The sequence below is a fragment of the Berghia stephanieae genome, chromosome 6, assembly GCF_034508935.2.
Source record: "Berghia stephanieae isolate SIO BIC M18660-M18661 chromosome 6, UCSD_Bste_1.3, whole genome shotgun sequence".
Lineage (NCBI taxonomy): Eukaryota > Metazoa > Mollusca > Gastropoda > Nudibranchia > Aeolidiidae > Berghia > Berghia stephanieae.
This window is the reverse complement of record NC_088365.1, coordinates 13,519,803-13,537,302: the sequence shown is the minus strand read 5'-3', so window position 1 is coordinate 13,537,302 and position 17,500 is coordinate 13,519,803. Positions and strand designations below refer to the sequence as shown.

At 37.0% G+C, this 17,500-nt stretch overlaps 2 protein-coding genes across 3 annotated transcripts in view; both read right to left on the bottom strand.

Annotated features, from left to right (window-relative positions):
• Positions 1-17,500, bottom strand: part of LOC144974521 (protocadherin-like wing polarity protein stan) — a 411,532-nt gene that overhangs the window by 166,682 nt on the left and 227,350 nt on the right. The gene's annotated exons all lie outside the window — the stretch shown is intronic.
• The window catches only part of LOC144974506 (globin-like), a 29,091-nt gene continuing 18,340 nt past the window's right edge, over positions 6,750-17,500 (bottom strand). The window contains exons 4-6 of one of the 2 annotated variants that reach the window (XM_078917428.1): positions 17,141-17,366; positions 14,064-14,085; positions 6,750-6,927 (exon numbers count right to left, since the gene is read on the bottom strand). In XM_078917428.1, the coding sequence (XP_078773554.1) occupies positions 6,881-6,927; positions 14,064-14,085; positions 17,141-17,366 (295 nt within the window). In that variant the 3' untranslated portion in view covers positions 6,750-6,880. The remainder of the gene's footprint in view (positions 6,928-14,063; positions 14,086-17,140; positions 17,367-17,500) is intronic. The other variant, XM_078917427.1, reaches the window with a different exon arrangement.

Here is a 17,500-nt window from a genome sequence, read left to right as displayed (position 1 = left end):
AGGTCAAAAGGTGCCCGCCTGATACCAGTGTTAAGAAAATTTGATTTTTACTTAATTATGGGCTGTTTTCATTGGGTTAATGCTTGTAATCAATTGATAATATGAAGAAGAGATAAAATGAGATAGCTCAACATACTCTGTTCAACAGAATATGAAATAAACAACTTGAAAGTGAAATTTGAATGCTGTTTGGCATGTGCTTAAAACGAGGTCAACGCATCACCTTTTTAGAAATCATGTAGAAATTAAATGTGATGTTTTACCCCCCTTGATTGAAATTTGACTAATAGTATAAAGTCAAAATTTACTTTTAAACGCAATTGCAGTATATTACATATCTGATTAAGTTTCATATAGAGTTCTTAAAAAGTTGGTGTTGCTTGTGACCTTTGGTGTCATCAAACACAGCACAATACTAAGACTCGACACGAAACTTTAAAGCTCATATTTAATGTTTATAAAATGTTTTATTATGAGAAAAAAGCATAGATTTACTATCTGAACTCAAATCTTGGAGTAAATGTATACCGTTTTGCCGATATTGAGGCTTATTGGTTTCGGTGTCATTTGTCACAAGCAACACGGCATGCGTGAACACGTGGAAATTTGTTTCGTTAAATGGCGATTCGCAATTTTGATCCACCCTTCTTACCAGTCTTTGAAGTGCAGCACTTTCATTTGCCTTTCCAGCGTGGCTCCAGGCAGAAAAGGTAAGTTGAACTTTGGTGTCATCGCTATTTTACATTGTCACAAGCAACACTTGATATTGGATATTACAAAGTGCCACCAAAAAATTATGTTTTCAGCTGTTATTCTATTTACAAATATGATATTATGACATCTCACATTAGACTGTGATTTTGACACAATTAATTATTTCCTTGTAATTCTAATTTTTTATGTTTCAGGGTTGTATCAATCAAGAAAAAGACAAAACTCAAGCTTTTGACGAATCCAGATAAAAGAAGGGTTGTCAAGAAATTTGATTTGATTTACTATTAACACACTAAATTACTACAAACTAGCAGATTTGAGCAGTAGGGCGGATGTTACAGTATGGTTACATGAATTCATTACCATGGCTGGTATTTATCTAGTGTTTGTGTGACTTCTGGTACTTTTTGTGACCATTGGTGTCATCGGTTAAAATGTCACAGGTGACACTTAAGTTTGAAGTTTCTAATGTATTTCTGTTTTCATGTTCTTCAAAGCTTGAAATGTCATTTAACAGGCTATATTACATGTGCTCAGTTGCTATTCTTGATTTATTGAGGCAAAATTGCGTTCTAGTGCCGATTTTGACCAAAGTAATAGCAACAATGGTATTACTAATTTCTAAGTATATTTCCAATTTGAAAGTATTTAGTTTCTTAAAATATTATTGAATTTCATTTTAGAGTAGGTTGTTGTGCTTTTTTGACGGAAAATAATGATATATTATGGACGAAAGTGTGATTTGGTGTTGCTTGTGACATAAGTAATGGTGTCACCGGTCTTATGTCACAAGTCACATTCAGATGCTCTAATTTCCATGTATATTTCTATTTTTGAAGTCTTTGATTTCTGAAATATTATTAAATTCCATATTTAACTGTGATTATTACACTGGTTTGACTGAAATTAATGATATATTGTCGAAATTGCAATTTGGTATTGCTTGTGACATAAGTAATGGTGTCATTGGTCTAATGTCACAAGTGACACAATGCGGCTAAATAAGATATGCTTTGGTCACATTATTTCCCAACATTTTATTCCAAAACTTTCTGGACATTGCTGGTAATAAACATATGCAATATTGTTGTTTTTGTTAATGTATAAACATTTTTATGAAATAATATATTTGCATTCTATGTTGCTTGTGACCGATGACACCAAAAAGAAACATTTTCTCCAATAGTTGGTAATATTATTGTACTATGATTGTTGTTGATTGTGTCTTTTTGTCTATAACTTACTAATAAAGTTTGATACTCAACAAAAATCATTTGGTTATAGAGTTTTTTGTCTCATTTTGGTGTCACCGGTCACAGGTGACACCGACAACCTATAGGTATTGTTGACGATATTATGCTGCGTTAGACCTTAAAGTTATCTAAAGGGCCTTTGATTCATGAAGTACAGGGTTTTTGCTACACATATAAAAACATGAATGGACTATTATGTCACTTTTATTTTGAGGAAAAAAATTGGCACCTTTTGACCTTGGCTCATATATATATATATATATATATATATATATATATATATATATATATATATATATATATATATATATATAAACAAAAACCATGAAAAAATAGTGCTCAACTTTTTGATAAAAAGGAGCAATCTATAAAACATTTCAAGTATAATTATGATCGACTTCTACGATATTGCTTCAAGCGTTCGCTCTCATCAGGAAGGGTTGAGAAATATATATATATATATATATATATATATATATATATATATATATATATATATATATATATATATATATATATATAAGAATAGTTCCTAAAAGATTGACAACAGTATAGGCCATCAGTATAATAAAGAATGCATAACAGTGAGACAGCTGCGTGTGGAAGTCACGTTAAAAGGCTTTGCGCATGCGCATGCGCGCTTGATCATGTCCCGCCTTATCACCCAAAACACATGACAAAGTAAAATACGGAAACCTCATCTCTACGAATAGAAGCTGTTAAAAAAAATTCATGGACAGTCAAAAGTCCTGGAAAAAAGTATATAGACACTTCAATGGTAATCAAATAAATAAATACTCAAAATTGTGCCAAGCACGAAAGTTATAACTGTTAGCTGAGAAAGTATTTTGATCCTAAAACATTTGGATTTTAAGGATATTTTAAAGTGTTTTGAAAAAAATAAAGGGATAAAATACAACTCAAGATGTTGGTATAATAATGAAATGTATTTTTTCCAAATTGATATTTTAGAAAAACAAAATTATAAACAAACAATAAAATAGACCTAAAAAAAAAAAAAAAAAAAAAAAACACAGACAAAAACAAAAGCAATATGAAAAACAAAAACAGCCAAATCAAACGGGTACATATGAACTTTTTCATTTGAAAGCTGCAAAATATATCAATGATTAAAAAAATATAAAAAGTATAAAATGGTCTAAAGATTTTGGTTCAGCCATCGGCGATGTCATGAAATATCGTTGTAGTATTTTTGATCTACAAATTCCTATAACGCAATAATACTATACATACACCGGATTCGAACAGTAACCGCATCGTTCAAACCCCATCACTCCGATGATTGTTGCCCTAATACACAATAATTGCACAAACAAGGATGTGAACTTGAGCACTGCCAAGCCCTGAACAAGTACCAAGCCACAAATTAACTCCCCTCCTTCCGATCACTTTCAGGAAAACGTCATCCTTTCACGCTCAAACTGAGTAGAAATGTGTACAACCTAGAGTCTATGCATAATGTTAACCCTCTCCTTACCACCTATTGTAAAATCGTCACATTTGTTACGATGCAACCGTCACTTTTCTCATCCAGATTTCATTTCATTTTGCTATAGTAATAAAAACTTGACATTCTGTAATAGAGATCATTTTGTCGAACAATATTATGTATAGAATGTGCTTGTTGCTTTTTGTTTGAGAAAGAAATGTCTGTTTTTGTGTTGGGTGGGAGTGAAGTTTTGGGGAAAATTCTGAAAATGGCTAGTAAGGAGAGGGTTAATGTAGCATAACAAACTTTACAAAACAAAAATTTTTCATTATTTTTTTTATATTTACGGAATTAATCTGATAATGAAAAGTGTATAAGTTATTGTATGGAAACAAAATGTGACGATTTTCCTGTAGTTGTGCGGCTATGTGGGCTAGTGGTATGACACTCGCTTTCGGATCGGAAGGTCCTGGGTCGAGCCTCGCTCGGGGCATAGTTGAGTCCTTGGAGAAGGCTCTTTCCTCACATTCTCTCATCGTACTCAGATGTAAAATGAGTACCTGGCCGTTAACAGCGTTGTCTCTGTCCAGAAAAATTGTAACATCGCCTAACAGGCGTCATGTCTCGTTCCACATGTTATGTGTTGCTGTTGACCAGGGACCCCTTGTAAAACGCTTTGAGCACGTTTAGTGGATATTGCGCTATATAAAAAGCTCATTTAAAAGTTGGTAAGGAGAGGGTTAAGAAAATTTGGCCAGAAAACCTGTCCTCCCAGTATCGATCGATTAAAATGACCCTCTTCTTCGTCAAAAACTCTCAAACCTGAGACTTCCTTCAAGTATTTTAAAGAACTGGACATATCGTGTGTATGAAAGGTGCCAGACAAGGCAGGAAAGAAAAATACAAGAAAAAAATATCATACCAAAAAATCAGTCAACCTCGACTGGGGATCCAACCTAAGACCTTCTGATTACCGATGAGAAGTGCTACCATTACACCACGGAGGTTCCTGGGAGTTGGTTTTGTAATCATGTACCAATTTCACAATGTTATTTATTTATTCGATCTCCGAGCATCAGCGCTTCCGTAACGGGAAAATCCGGAAATTGGGTTTGTGAGGAGGAAGTTAAGATTAAAATCCAACGTTAAGCATTTTGTCTACACAGACTTAATACCGCTATGAGGTTATTGCCTACATATATGAAGGAACATAACAGGGGGAAAGAAATAGTCAATGAGGTCCCGATAGCTCAGTTGGTAGAGCACTCGATTCACAAGTAAAGGAACCGAGTTCGACTCCCGGTTGATGTTGAGCTTTTTTATTCCGACTCCCTTGTGATTTGGGTAACCGGGTCTGTGACATCTGGTGGAAAGTACTTTTGACGTCCTATCCAAATTGTAGAAAGCTATTCCAATTGTCCGTTTAACGCTACAGAAACCGGGATAAACTCCGAGTTCCATGAGCTTTATGATCTAACGTCTACTTTTTATAACCTCCTGGAAGATTTATCAGTTTATTTGGGTTTTAAAGCTGTTGTTACCCTTTGGATAGGACGGTGATCAATCGCAAAGTGTTTCCATCTTGCCATGTCTTACAGACCAAATGACACAATTCATTGCTGAAGGGACAGACCAGACATAGGAACCAAACTCCCGGCTGTACGTACTAGTTTGTTTTTTTTTAATTTAAAAAAAGAGTTGTTATATAGCACAATATCCACTAAACGTGATCAAAGCGCTTTACATAGGGTCTCTGACCAACAGAAAGACGTAACATGTAGAACGAGACATGACGCCAGTTAGGCGATTTTACAATATTTTTTTTCTTCCGACAGAGACAACGTTGTTAAACAGGTACTCATTTTACACCTGAGTACGGTGAGAGAATGGGAGTAAAGAGTCCTTTTCCAAGGACTAAACTATGCGCCGAGCGACGCTCGAACCCAGGACCTTCCGATCCGAAGGCGAGTGTCATACCACAAGCCCACATAGCCACATATACTTTTCCCTTTACTTGTGAGTCGACTATTCTGAAAACTAAAGTATCGGGACTTCCAAATGGAATCGATATTGTTGTAAATAAAAATGTATTCGAGTATTATATTGGCGTGGAATAAAGCAGACCTACCAACCTGAAAAATTAACAAAAAATCGTAATTTATAGGATATAAGATTATAGTCGCTATAGTTAACATTAAAAATCAACAATTTTCCCATACCCTGGGTAGATAACAGATTGGGAATCCTTTGAATCGTGTAGTCTGGCATAAACTTTCGTTTTCAATGAGTTTTAATGACTTGGAGATGCTCACGAAGTTCTGAACTTGAAGCCAAAATTGCGTAATTCTACGAATATTTCATAGTAGTTGGCAGGTCTGAATAAAGCATATTATAATAACAAAGCAAATTATAAAGATTTAAAAAAAAATTTGTCCATCTTCCATGCTAATCCAAGATTTTTAAAAATCATTCCTATTTCACAGCCGTGCACGCCATATTGTACTGTCATACTTTGAAATCAAAACACATTTTATAATAAAAATTTTGGCCACAAAAATCGTCCTTCAAATATCGATATCGATTTAAATAACCCTCATCAGCCCAAACTGCAATGACAGAATATTTCTGACATGGCAACAAATATGTAGGGAGACCACCAACATCAATAGTAAATACCCTGAACCAGGATCTCTCTACATATCAGACATTTCTGAATTCAGATGAGGCCGAATTAATTAATCCCTGAAAAACTAAGAAATACTGCAGTGCCCTCCGTACTAAAGTCACAACAAGATTTTGACAGCCTCAAAACTCTGACTCAGGACCGTGACCAACATGGATGGAGAGAGCAGCTATTCTCCTCGAAGTTTAAAAACTCTGTGGCTGAATCACACAATTCTCAGCAAACATCATTCAGACTGCGAAGCTTACTACTGGAAAACCTGGGACTTCGTGAAGATCCTAGTTTGAGACTTTTTGGCAAGATTAAGGTAAGTTTACTCGATTAATATTTAAAAGGACGAGTTTTTCTGGCCAACATTTTTGCAAACGTATAGGGAATGAGATAAGCGGAAGAGTAGCGTCCCTTGATTGGACTTCACCGGCGGAAAAGTTATTAGAGAGAGAACGTCGTGTTGGTTGTGCGCATGCGTCTCTCGTCCTCGCTTCCGGTGAAGCGGCATGAGACATTCACCGAAAACGAGGACGAGAGAGACGCAGGCGCAAAGCAATTTTGACGAACTCTCTGTAAGGTGACGTCCAATCAAGGGACGCTACTCTTCAGCTTATCTCATTCCTTATTTTCTTTTCAGAGTACGGCAATGCAGTTGGTCTATAATTTATTATTTATTCTGTTTCCTAGACAGTCTATTTTCCTAGGGCTTTGGCTCTGTCCTCGAAGATGGCGTTCTGTGCTCCAAGCAATTTCCCCCAGGCCTCCTCAATCTCTGGTGTCACGTGTTTCTTACCCAGCAGTGAGTAGAGATAAGGGATGAACATGGACTTCAGGTCCTGATGGAAAACAAAGAATAACAAACAAAATGTTTTTAAAACGGGTAGTCATCAGTTGTGAAACTAAAGTTGTCGGTAATAATAATAATAATAATAATAATAATAATAATAATAATAATAATAATAATAATAATAATAATAATAATAATAATAATAATTATTATTATGATTATTATTATTATTATTATTATTATTATTATTATTATTATTATTATTATTATTATTATTATTATTATTATCATATTATTATTGTTATTATTATTATTATTATTATTATTATTATTATTATTATTATTATTATATTAAAATTTATTTGTACGGCGCCCAATCCCGTTGGCAAACAGCTCTAGGCGCCCATTATGAAAAAATGGGCTGGTACATCAATATACCTTTTCTGGATATTTATATCTTTACACTTTTATAATCTGTATGTCCCTTAATCTACATTGGTTATAGCTATGTTATTATTCTTACAGCCTACAATATTATTGTACTATATATACCAAATTTTACTTTACCACATTATATTTACGTATATTATGTTTATGTATGTATCATTGTCGGCATTTTATACGTCTGTACAAAGATTTCCTTTTGGATGAATAAAGTACATTATTATTATATTATTATTAGTATATGGTTGTGGATTAACCTATGCATCAAATATGGTGAGTCAAGAAATTGACGAGTGAGTGGAATAGAAATAAGTGGTGACGATGTGTGTAGTCTATAGGGTTGTGTAGTTTGAAATGTCTTTCTCAAGGATTAACAGTCTCTGACTTGGACTTGTGTATCATACTGGACATTATCAAATAAAAATGGTAAGATGTAATTCATATGACACATTTCAACCATCCCCAAACTACAGAAAAAAGAACATTGGTCAGGTTATTTCAATGTCAAGATATTTCATATTATCATCATCCATCGTGCGTGGCTTGTACTCTTGAGCACGTTGACAGTCGGCTGTCTCCACGAATCACGATCCATGTCCATCCATCATCATCCATCGTGGCTTGTACTCTTGAGCACGTTGCCGCCAGCTGTCTCCAAGAATCACGATCGATGTCAATCCATCCATCCATCCATTGTGCGTGGCTTGTACTCTTGAGCACGTTGACAGTCAGCTGTCTCCACGAATCACGATCCATGTCCATCCATCATCATCCATCGTGGCTTGTACTCTTGAGCAGGTTGCCGTCAGCTGTCTCCAAGAATCACGATCCATGTCAATTCATCCATCCATCCATTGTGCATGGCTTGTACTCTTGAGTACGTTGCCGTCAGCTGTCTCCAAGAATCACGATCCATGTCCATCCATTCATTATCATCCATTGTGCATGGCTTGTACTCTTGAGTACGTTGCCGTCAGCTGTCTCCAAGAATCACGATCCATGTCAATCCATCCATCCATCCATTGTGCATGGCTTGTACTCTTGAGTACGTTGCCGTCAGCTGTCTCCAAGAACCACGATCCATGTCAATCCATCCATCCATCCATTGTGCATGGCTTGTACTCTTGAGTACGTTGCCGTCAGCTGTCTCCAAGAATCAGGATCCATGTCCATCCATTCATCATCATCCATTGTGCATGGCTTGTACTCTTGAGTACGTTGCCGTCAGCTGTCTCCAAGAATCACGATCCATGTTAATCCATCCATCCATCCATTGTGCATGGCTTGTACTCTTGAGTACGTTGCCGTCAGCTGTCTCCACGAATCACGATCCATGTCCATCCATCATCATCATCCATCGTGCGTGGCTTGTACTCTTGAGCACGTTGCCGTCAGCTGTCTCCACGAATCACGATCCTCTGCGGTGCGCATGAAATCTGTGTTGCTTTTAAAATCACTTTGACTATTCTTAGGTTATTTAGATATGCCATTGTCTGTATTCCTCTAGCTCTCATCCCCGCCATCATCACAATTGTTACCAATTTTTCTATTCCGACTCCTATTATTTATTTCATATCAAGATGTCAGCTATTCTCATAAATTTTCTCAAAATTGCACACGCACCCAATACAACATTTTTTTTCTTACTCAAACAAAAAAAGCAACAAACAGACATTTCATGCATAATATTAATCCGTAAAATGAAATCTACAACAACGTGTCACGCTTTTATAGCTATGATAAGAATTTATTTATTTCAATCGTGTGATTTACTAAAAAAATCTGAATGATAAAAGCGCGGGTCGTTTGATCATAACATTGCGTCTTGTGATTTTCCTACTAGGACAGGGTTTTAAAAAATATCTAAGATATAACATGACACGGACACTGGCTCTAAAGTCGACACTTTTATAGAGCCTGCTTTCAAACCTGTTTTTCATATAAATTTATGTTTACGGACACGGAAACATCGATGTCATTTTAACCGTCGATATATTTTCTTTCTGTTTCACCTATTTTCCGATTAAAAAACAGATGGAATTTTTTTTTTTTTGTTATTCGTAATCTTACAATTCACGAAATCCGATTCAACACCCGCCATTTTGTAAAATTTAAAAGTGTGGCCCTAATTTCGACACCCTCCAGGAAAAGTCTGTGTTTTTGCTATTTATAAACTTGTGATTTGTTAACAACAAGTATCCTTTTATTCCAGATACCTTTTCTGCTCGATCAATGTCATATGACTTGTATTTCAATCCTTGCTTATAGATAGTTCGAAGATGACGTCACTCAGGTCTTTGTTATTGTTTTTTGCCATCCGCGTTTATGAGTTATGCTCACTGAACTGTATTAACCAGACTATAAACGTTCATGGATACACACAGTTTTGTGTGTTGGTCCGTTATACTTCCGGATGGCAATGTTATGAGCTCCTTAGCCAAGCGCATACTATCTATAGGTAGTATGCATATGACGTCACTCAGGCCTTTGTTATTGTTTTTGCCATCCGCGTTTGTGAGTTGTTCTCACTAAACTGTATTAACCAGACTATAAAAGTTCATGGTTACACAGAGTTTGTGTGTTGGTCCGTTATACTTCCGGATGGCAATGTTATGAGCTTCTTAGCCAAGCGCATACTATCTATACATTTCAAAGTGTAAAATAATATGCACACCAAATTGCACACCCAAATGGATGTTGTTACGCTCTACTGATTTTAAAACATATCTCTTTGTTTATCCCATCAGGCTTCCAATAATAAACATTTTAAACCCTACCTAGTCCTTCAGAGTGTAGCCATCGTTAACATAAATATAGATAGTTCGAAGATGACGTGACTCTGGTCTTTGTTATTGTTTTTTGCCATCCACGTTTATGAGTAATACTCACTAAACGGTATTATCCAGACTATAAAAGTTCATGATTACACATAGTTTTATGTGTTGGTCCGCTATACTTCCGGATGACAATGTTATGAGCTCCTTAGCCAAGCGCATACTATCTATACATTTCAAAGAGTAAAATAATATGCACACCAAATTGCACACCCAAATGGATGTTGTTACGCTCTACTGATTTTAAAACATATCTCTTTGTTTACCGTAGCAGGCTTCCAATAATAAACATTTTAAAAATAAGTACCTAGTACTTCAGAGTGTAGCCATCGTTAACATAATATAGATAGTTCGAAGATGACGTCACTCTGGTCTTTGTTATTGTTTTTTTGCCATCGACGTTTATGAGTAATACTCACTAAACGGTATTATCCAGACTATAAAAGTTCATGATTACACATTGTTTTGTGTGTTGGTCCGCTATACTTCCGGATGGCAATGTTATGAACTTCGTAGCCAAGCGTATATTATCTATAGCCTGATACTAGAACTCTCTTGGACTGGCAGTTTGATGTCATTTTTTAGGTTTGTGTAGCGTCTAGTGAGTTGTTAGTAGAGCTCATGGAAACAAGTTATTTCATTGGTTGAACTATTGAATACAACTCACGATTTGTTTTCTTTTGTGGCAAAAGACTGGCATTTTGACGTCATTTTTTGGTCAGTGCCAGGCTATAGATAGTATGCAGATGACGTCACTCAAGCCTTTGTTATTGTTTTTGCCATCCACGTTTGTGAGTTGTTCTCATCAAACTGTATTAACCAGACTACAGATAGTATGCAGTTGACGTCACTCAAGCCTTTGTTATTGTATTTTGCCATCCGCGTTTGTGAGTGATTCTCACTGAACTGTACTAACCTGACTATAAAATTTCATGGTTACACACAGTTTTGTGTGTTGGACCGTTATACTTCCGGATGGCAATGTTATGAGCTTCTTAGCCAAGCGCATACTATCTATAAAAGTTCATGGTTACACAGAGTTTGTGTGTTGGTCCGTTAAAGTTCCGGATGGCAATGTTGTGAACTCCTTGGCCAAGCGAATTCTATCTATAACTTTACGATGGCTACGTTCAGAGACGAACGGCCCGCTGGAGCCGGACTTTATCCCGGATTCTATAGCGTGATACGGACAATAGCAATTCTTTGCTACCTTTTGGATAGGACGGCTCAAGTCTATCGCAAAGTAAATCCGCCAGATCTGACAGACCTAGCTACCCACTTACTGCTGGGTGGACAGGGGGGGGGGGATCGGGAAAAATCTAGATTGCACCTGGGATCGATCTTGGTCCCTTTGCGTGTGAAGCGCGTGCTCTACCAACTGAGCTACCGGGACCCCTTTGTAAATTGTGTATAATAAGCCGTTTATGCAATTAATGATTAATCGCTCACACCATGTTTTGAAAGCTTTATCAAGTCATGACAATTATGATGGTACCCCCATCAGGCCTACTCGTAGTGCACAGCTTGTATCAGTAAATTTGCTCCAAATAATGTTTAATTTGTTCGTTGGTAAAAATATAAAATATTAAAATATTCAATTCAAAGGTTTATTTTATGCAGTTGCCTATATGAACAATGCATTTACATATAATTTCAAATCAACACAGGTAAAAGGAAACTACCAAAATAATTAAATAGATAAATAAATAAATATGAATAAAATCAATAAATAGAAATAATAAATAGATTAGTAAGTGAAGAAATAAGTAAATAACCATAACTTGACCGTAATAATATGCAAATCATTTTTCATAAAAAAAATAAATAACATATTTTTTTTAAAAAGTGAATGGTCATAAACATTGAAAAATAAGTCATCGAGCTCAGAAAATGACAGAAAAACATTTCTAGGGGAAAAAAATGAATCAATCAAATTCCATGTTCAAACAAATAACATAATATGTACAAGTAAGTCAATAAGACTGAGAGTAAAGAGCTGTGGACATTTTTGCCCACGTAAGACTGAGAGTAAAGAGCTGTGGACCTTTTTGCCCACGTAAGACTGAGAGTAAAGAGCTGTGGACATTTTTGCCCACGTAAGACTGAGAGTAAAGAGCTGTGGACCTTTTTGCCCACGTAAGATCGAGAGTAAAGAGCTGTGGACCTTTTTGCCCACGTAAGACTGAGAGTAAAGAGCTGTGGACATTTTTGCCCACGTAACACTGAGAGTAAAGAGCTGTGGACCTTTTTGCCCACGTAAGACTGAGAGTAAAGAGCTGTGGACCTTTTTGCCCACGTAAGACTGAGAGTAAAGAGCTGTGGACCTTTTTGCCCACGTAAGACTGAGAGTAAAGAGCTGTGGACCTTTTTGCCCACGTAAGACTGAGAGTAAAGAGCTGTGGACCTTTTTGCCCACGTAAGACTGAGAGTAAAGAGCTGTGGACATTTTTGCCCACGTAAGACTGAGAGTAAAGAGCTGTGACATTTTTGCCCACGTTAGGACACGCCACTGCATGTGTAGAACTCGTAACGAACCAGTTACCCGCCGTTCTTTGGAAAGAAAAGTATAGATAGTATGCGCTTGGCTAAGAAGCTAATAACATTGCTTTCCGGAAGTATAACGGACCAACACACAAAACTGTGTGTAAACATGAACGTTTAAAGTAGGATTAATACAGTTCAGTGAGCGTTCCTCATAAACGCGGATGGCAAAAAACAATAACAAAGACCCGAGTGACGTCATCTTCGAACTATCTATTGAATAACTTTGACCAGGAAACTCGTCCTCAAATATCGATTTATTTAGATGATCCGAAGCAATGGCAAAAGCTCTCAAACCTGGGACTCTTTAGAAGAACTTGAGAGGTCCAAGTAAGGTCTCAGGTTTGATTGTTTGTTGTTGTTTTTTTTTTACCCGAACATAAGGGTCATTTAAATCGATCGATATTTGAAGGACGAGTTTTCTGGACAAAATTTTAAATACATGTCTTTCTAGAGTAAGGTACTGGATAAAACAAAACAAATTGTGAGGGCGCTGATGGGAAATCGTTTACACGTGGCAGAAAGTATTTTAAAGATATGTATGATAATATACGGTTCTTTCATTTCTTTGTATTTATTAAACGATTATCGTGCCCAATAACACCAATATAATACAAATATAACGAGTTTAATAAAAACAAATAAATGAAAGAATACGTTTATTCCACCCCTCCAAGTAAGATTATTAGATATTTTGTAACCAAATGTTATGGAATGAGTACTTCTATTCACCATAATTAGTCTAGAGGAAACTTTCATAACCCTTTCATAACGTCCGCCAAAAATGTTTTAACGGAATCGGAATGAGATATATATGCGGAGTGTTATCATGATTAGTGCCGGTCTGTAGACATTGAGCATTTTTAATAAAATGTGATATTGTATGAGGTAATCATAGGATCCATAATTCGTTACAATGGTTTTCCATACGTGACTCGCGGTTTGGCCTTGACACAGCACAGACTGAATGTGTCAGTTCACGGCAGCAAACGTACAGGCCGATTGCTACGTCTGTTTTGTTTTATCATAAGACTGATGTCTATAAACGATATTAGGTGCCCTTTTATGCCCCCATCACAGTTATAAAAGGTAAATGCCGTTTTAAAAATATGTTTTCAGTTATCTAGTGACCCACTTTCATTCTTTCAATCATTCATTCATGAATTCATGTTTTCTTTCTTTTCGGTAGGTAGTAAAAGTATGGTGCTCCGTTTGAGCACAATATTTGTTACTGGGTACATGTATGTGTATAGTGCACTGTCCACTAAAGCGCTTTACAAGGGATCGCTCTCTAGCCACAGAAACACTTAACAATTTGAACTGATGTAATAGTAATAAATATATATATATATATGCTCCTGGCAACCTTTCTTCCATTGATTCCAACTCTGAAAAAAAGAGAAAAGAAATATTTGTCCTATTACTATTAACTCATCACTATTATACTCCTTTTAAAAAAATAATATTTTGAGCCATGTGGCCCCTGGTGCCTGAATTTATCCCGGTTTCTGTAACGTTAATCGCCCTCATAGCGATTGTCTGTTTAACACTCAAACACTCTACCATTCAGCGATGGGCCCTTAGCCTTCACACCAGCAGTCGTCTTCTGAAATGTTTGTCTGAATTGACGGAGAGTTCCAAAAAGGACTTTCTGGAAATGCATAAAGAGGAAACAAATGCGCGTATCGCTAGTGATGCGCTGGACAGGGAAAATTCGGACAAAATTAGATAGATGCATCAACCCCATGAGTGCAACTGCGCATCCTGATTGCCTTGTGAACATCGCTGATGGAAAAGTAAGCCCTCAATCTGTCAATGTAGAATCAGCATCGGTACCACGGACATGAAAGAATTTGAGAAAACATGGCCCAATGGATTCTATAAAGCACTTTTTACCAAGGTGACAACAATGGCAGCCGGGAAAAAATCTATTCAAAGTGACCGTGGTCCAATATACGACACAAGTTTGATTTATTCTCGCGCTATGGAATTAATGGCTTGTCGAGATTTTGACATGGAGTCTCTCTTTAAATATGAACTGGCACCATTGCCGACATCTTTATTCAGTGACAATGGAGACATGCGTACTGCTACTACAAAAGCTGCTCTGAAAATAAATCTGCAAGAAACTGTCTCTGCTCGTGGGGGACAACATCCTGAGATCGTGATCTTAGATGGATGCGCACTTCTTTATTGTGTAAACTGGCCATCCAAAGGAACCATCCAAGACTATGTCAATAGTTTTTGGACACTCTTATTGCCGAAAATGGACAGAAGTGACGTGCACCTTGTCTTTGACAGATACCATGATTTCAGCATCAAAAGTGCTACTCGACAAAGTCGCAGCATAAAAGTTCGAACGGTACACCACCTTACATTACACACTCCGCTGCCTGCTCAAGCCTCAATTCTTGCCTGCACTGAGAACAAAAAGCAATTGATTAGCATACTCTGTACGGAATTAATGTCCAGGGCTGTAGCTCAACCACGTGAAAGGCGTCTCGTTATCACAGGACACGAAAATGCTCCTCTCCAAATTAAAAAATGGAAAAGTCTCCACAAGGACAGACTTGGAGACGACACACGAGGAAGCGGATGTCATTATGGTGCAACAAGCAATGCATGCTGCTTCATTGACCAAGGTTGTTAAGGTGGTTAGTGACGATACGGATGTCTTTGTACTGTTAGTTCATTTCTACCACAAGCTTGACTTGGACTCCAGCCACTGCTCGATGATGATGAAAGCTACAAGTGGGGACCGTGGACTTGTTGACATTGGGAAAACGGTCTCGAGAAATCAAGAAATTGCGCCTTATCTTCTTGCAGCACATGCGCTATCTGGCTGTGATACTGTGGCTAAACCGTATGGTATAGGGAAAAACACAGTCATCAAAATTCTTCATAAGGGACACAGACTGGACAACCTTGGTCTTCGAAAAACGCCCCCAGATTTACAACCAACAGATTTTGGATGGATGAAGTTAGCAGCAACCAAATCACTTGTTCCAACCACAGTGCCAAGCAACACACAGAGTGTAACGCCCGAGTTGTTAGAGACTATTCAATGCGGATGTTCTTCTGAACAACCTTGTGGATAATCAATCAACATGTGGCTGTGTTGCCGCGCAGCTTCCATGCACAATATTTTGTAAATGCCATGATCGTGAGTGCTGTCAAAATCGCCTTTATCAAGCTGCTTCCGTGTTTTTGTGTGATCTGACACCTTTTCCACAAAAAATGTCAATTTTGATTATCCCAATTATACTTTCACCGCTGTAGGAAATTTAAATACCAACAAATAGCATAAATAACATAAATTCTGTATTGGTCTTGTCAAGGCCTTCAATTTGATACCAAACACGGCTATATTTGGGTCATTTTACGAGACCATCTTGGCAGTGACCTTGACCTTTTGGATAGTTAAATTGCTAATAACTTGTCAACTATTCGGCCAATTTTAAAAATAGAAGTATTTTTTAAATTAATTTGACTAAATCTTTCATTCTGTATAATATAAATGATTTTTGAGGATTTTTAAAAATGACCTTTTCGTGACCTTTGTGACGTAATTTCTCAAAATGCTCAATGTCCTCAGGGCAGCACTATTCAGACATTTAATCTTGAGATGTTAAACTTTGATAATATGCAAAAAAAAATTTGGCGGACGCTTTTTTTGGGTTATGGTTAAAATCTTGATTTGGCAACCAGACTAAATTTGTATCTTTCTCCTTCTGCTTGAATGACAATTTGACGCAAAGCTCAAAACGTTGGATTTGTATTCATGCGCACCAAAAGATTATTTATAATTACCAATCAGCTGTCTTTTACACATAATTTCACACCAATAAAACGTGCAAATGTATTCTGCAATCGTTGAATAAAACTTCTTATTAACGCGTTCAAACCATTATTGAACGATTACGTATTTACTAAGGAATGATAGGATTTTACAATGAGAGGGCTGGAATATACGGTGTTTTTGGACGTAAGCCATGTGTACCTACGTGATCTTGTGGTGTGATCTCGTCTTCGGATCGATGGGGTTCCAAGGTCCAGGATCCGAATCCAGCTTTGAGCTGCGCATAGTTGAATCTTTGGAAAAGTGTATACATACTCTCACCGTGCTCAGGTGTAAAATGAGTACCTGGCCGTTAACAATGTTCGTTCGTCTTTCATGTTAGATGTTGCTATTGCCTTGGGACCCCTTCTTAATCGCTATGAACACGTTTGTGAATATTGCGCTATATAGAAGCTAAAGTTTTATTCTTATTCGATCAGATATATATTTATCAGTTCAATTGCTTATTTACTGATTTATGTTAGGCATTTATTTATTCATTCGTTTATTTATTTATCTTGCTGGATTATATATTGTCTTTTCAAAATAATGCCGCCAATGTAACAGACAAGAGGTAAAGAATTAAAAAAGAGCAGAACATTAACCTCGAAATCTTTGAGAGTTATCCCCCTTCCAATATGAGATTCCACCAGCTTCTTGACCAGTTCCACCAACGTTTCCCCGTCGTCCAGGCAGTCTACATAGGAATTAATGTAATGCATAACGCCTACGGCATGGGCTCTGAACAACGCCGATTGCTTCAATTTGTCGACCTCAACATCCTTGATTTTGCTGAAGTAATTCTTCATGTGTGGAAATTTGGTGAATAATCTACGGGAGGAAGAGGAGAGGGGGAGGGGAGGGGGGGGGTGGGTTGGGGGGGGGGAGAAGAAACGTGAAGTGGTCAGGATATAATCTTGATGATAATTTTAGGAAGCAGAAAAAGGAGGATAGGGAAGAGGATA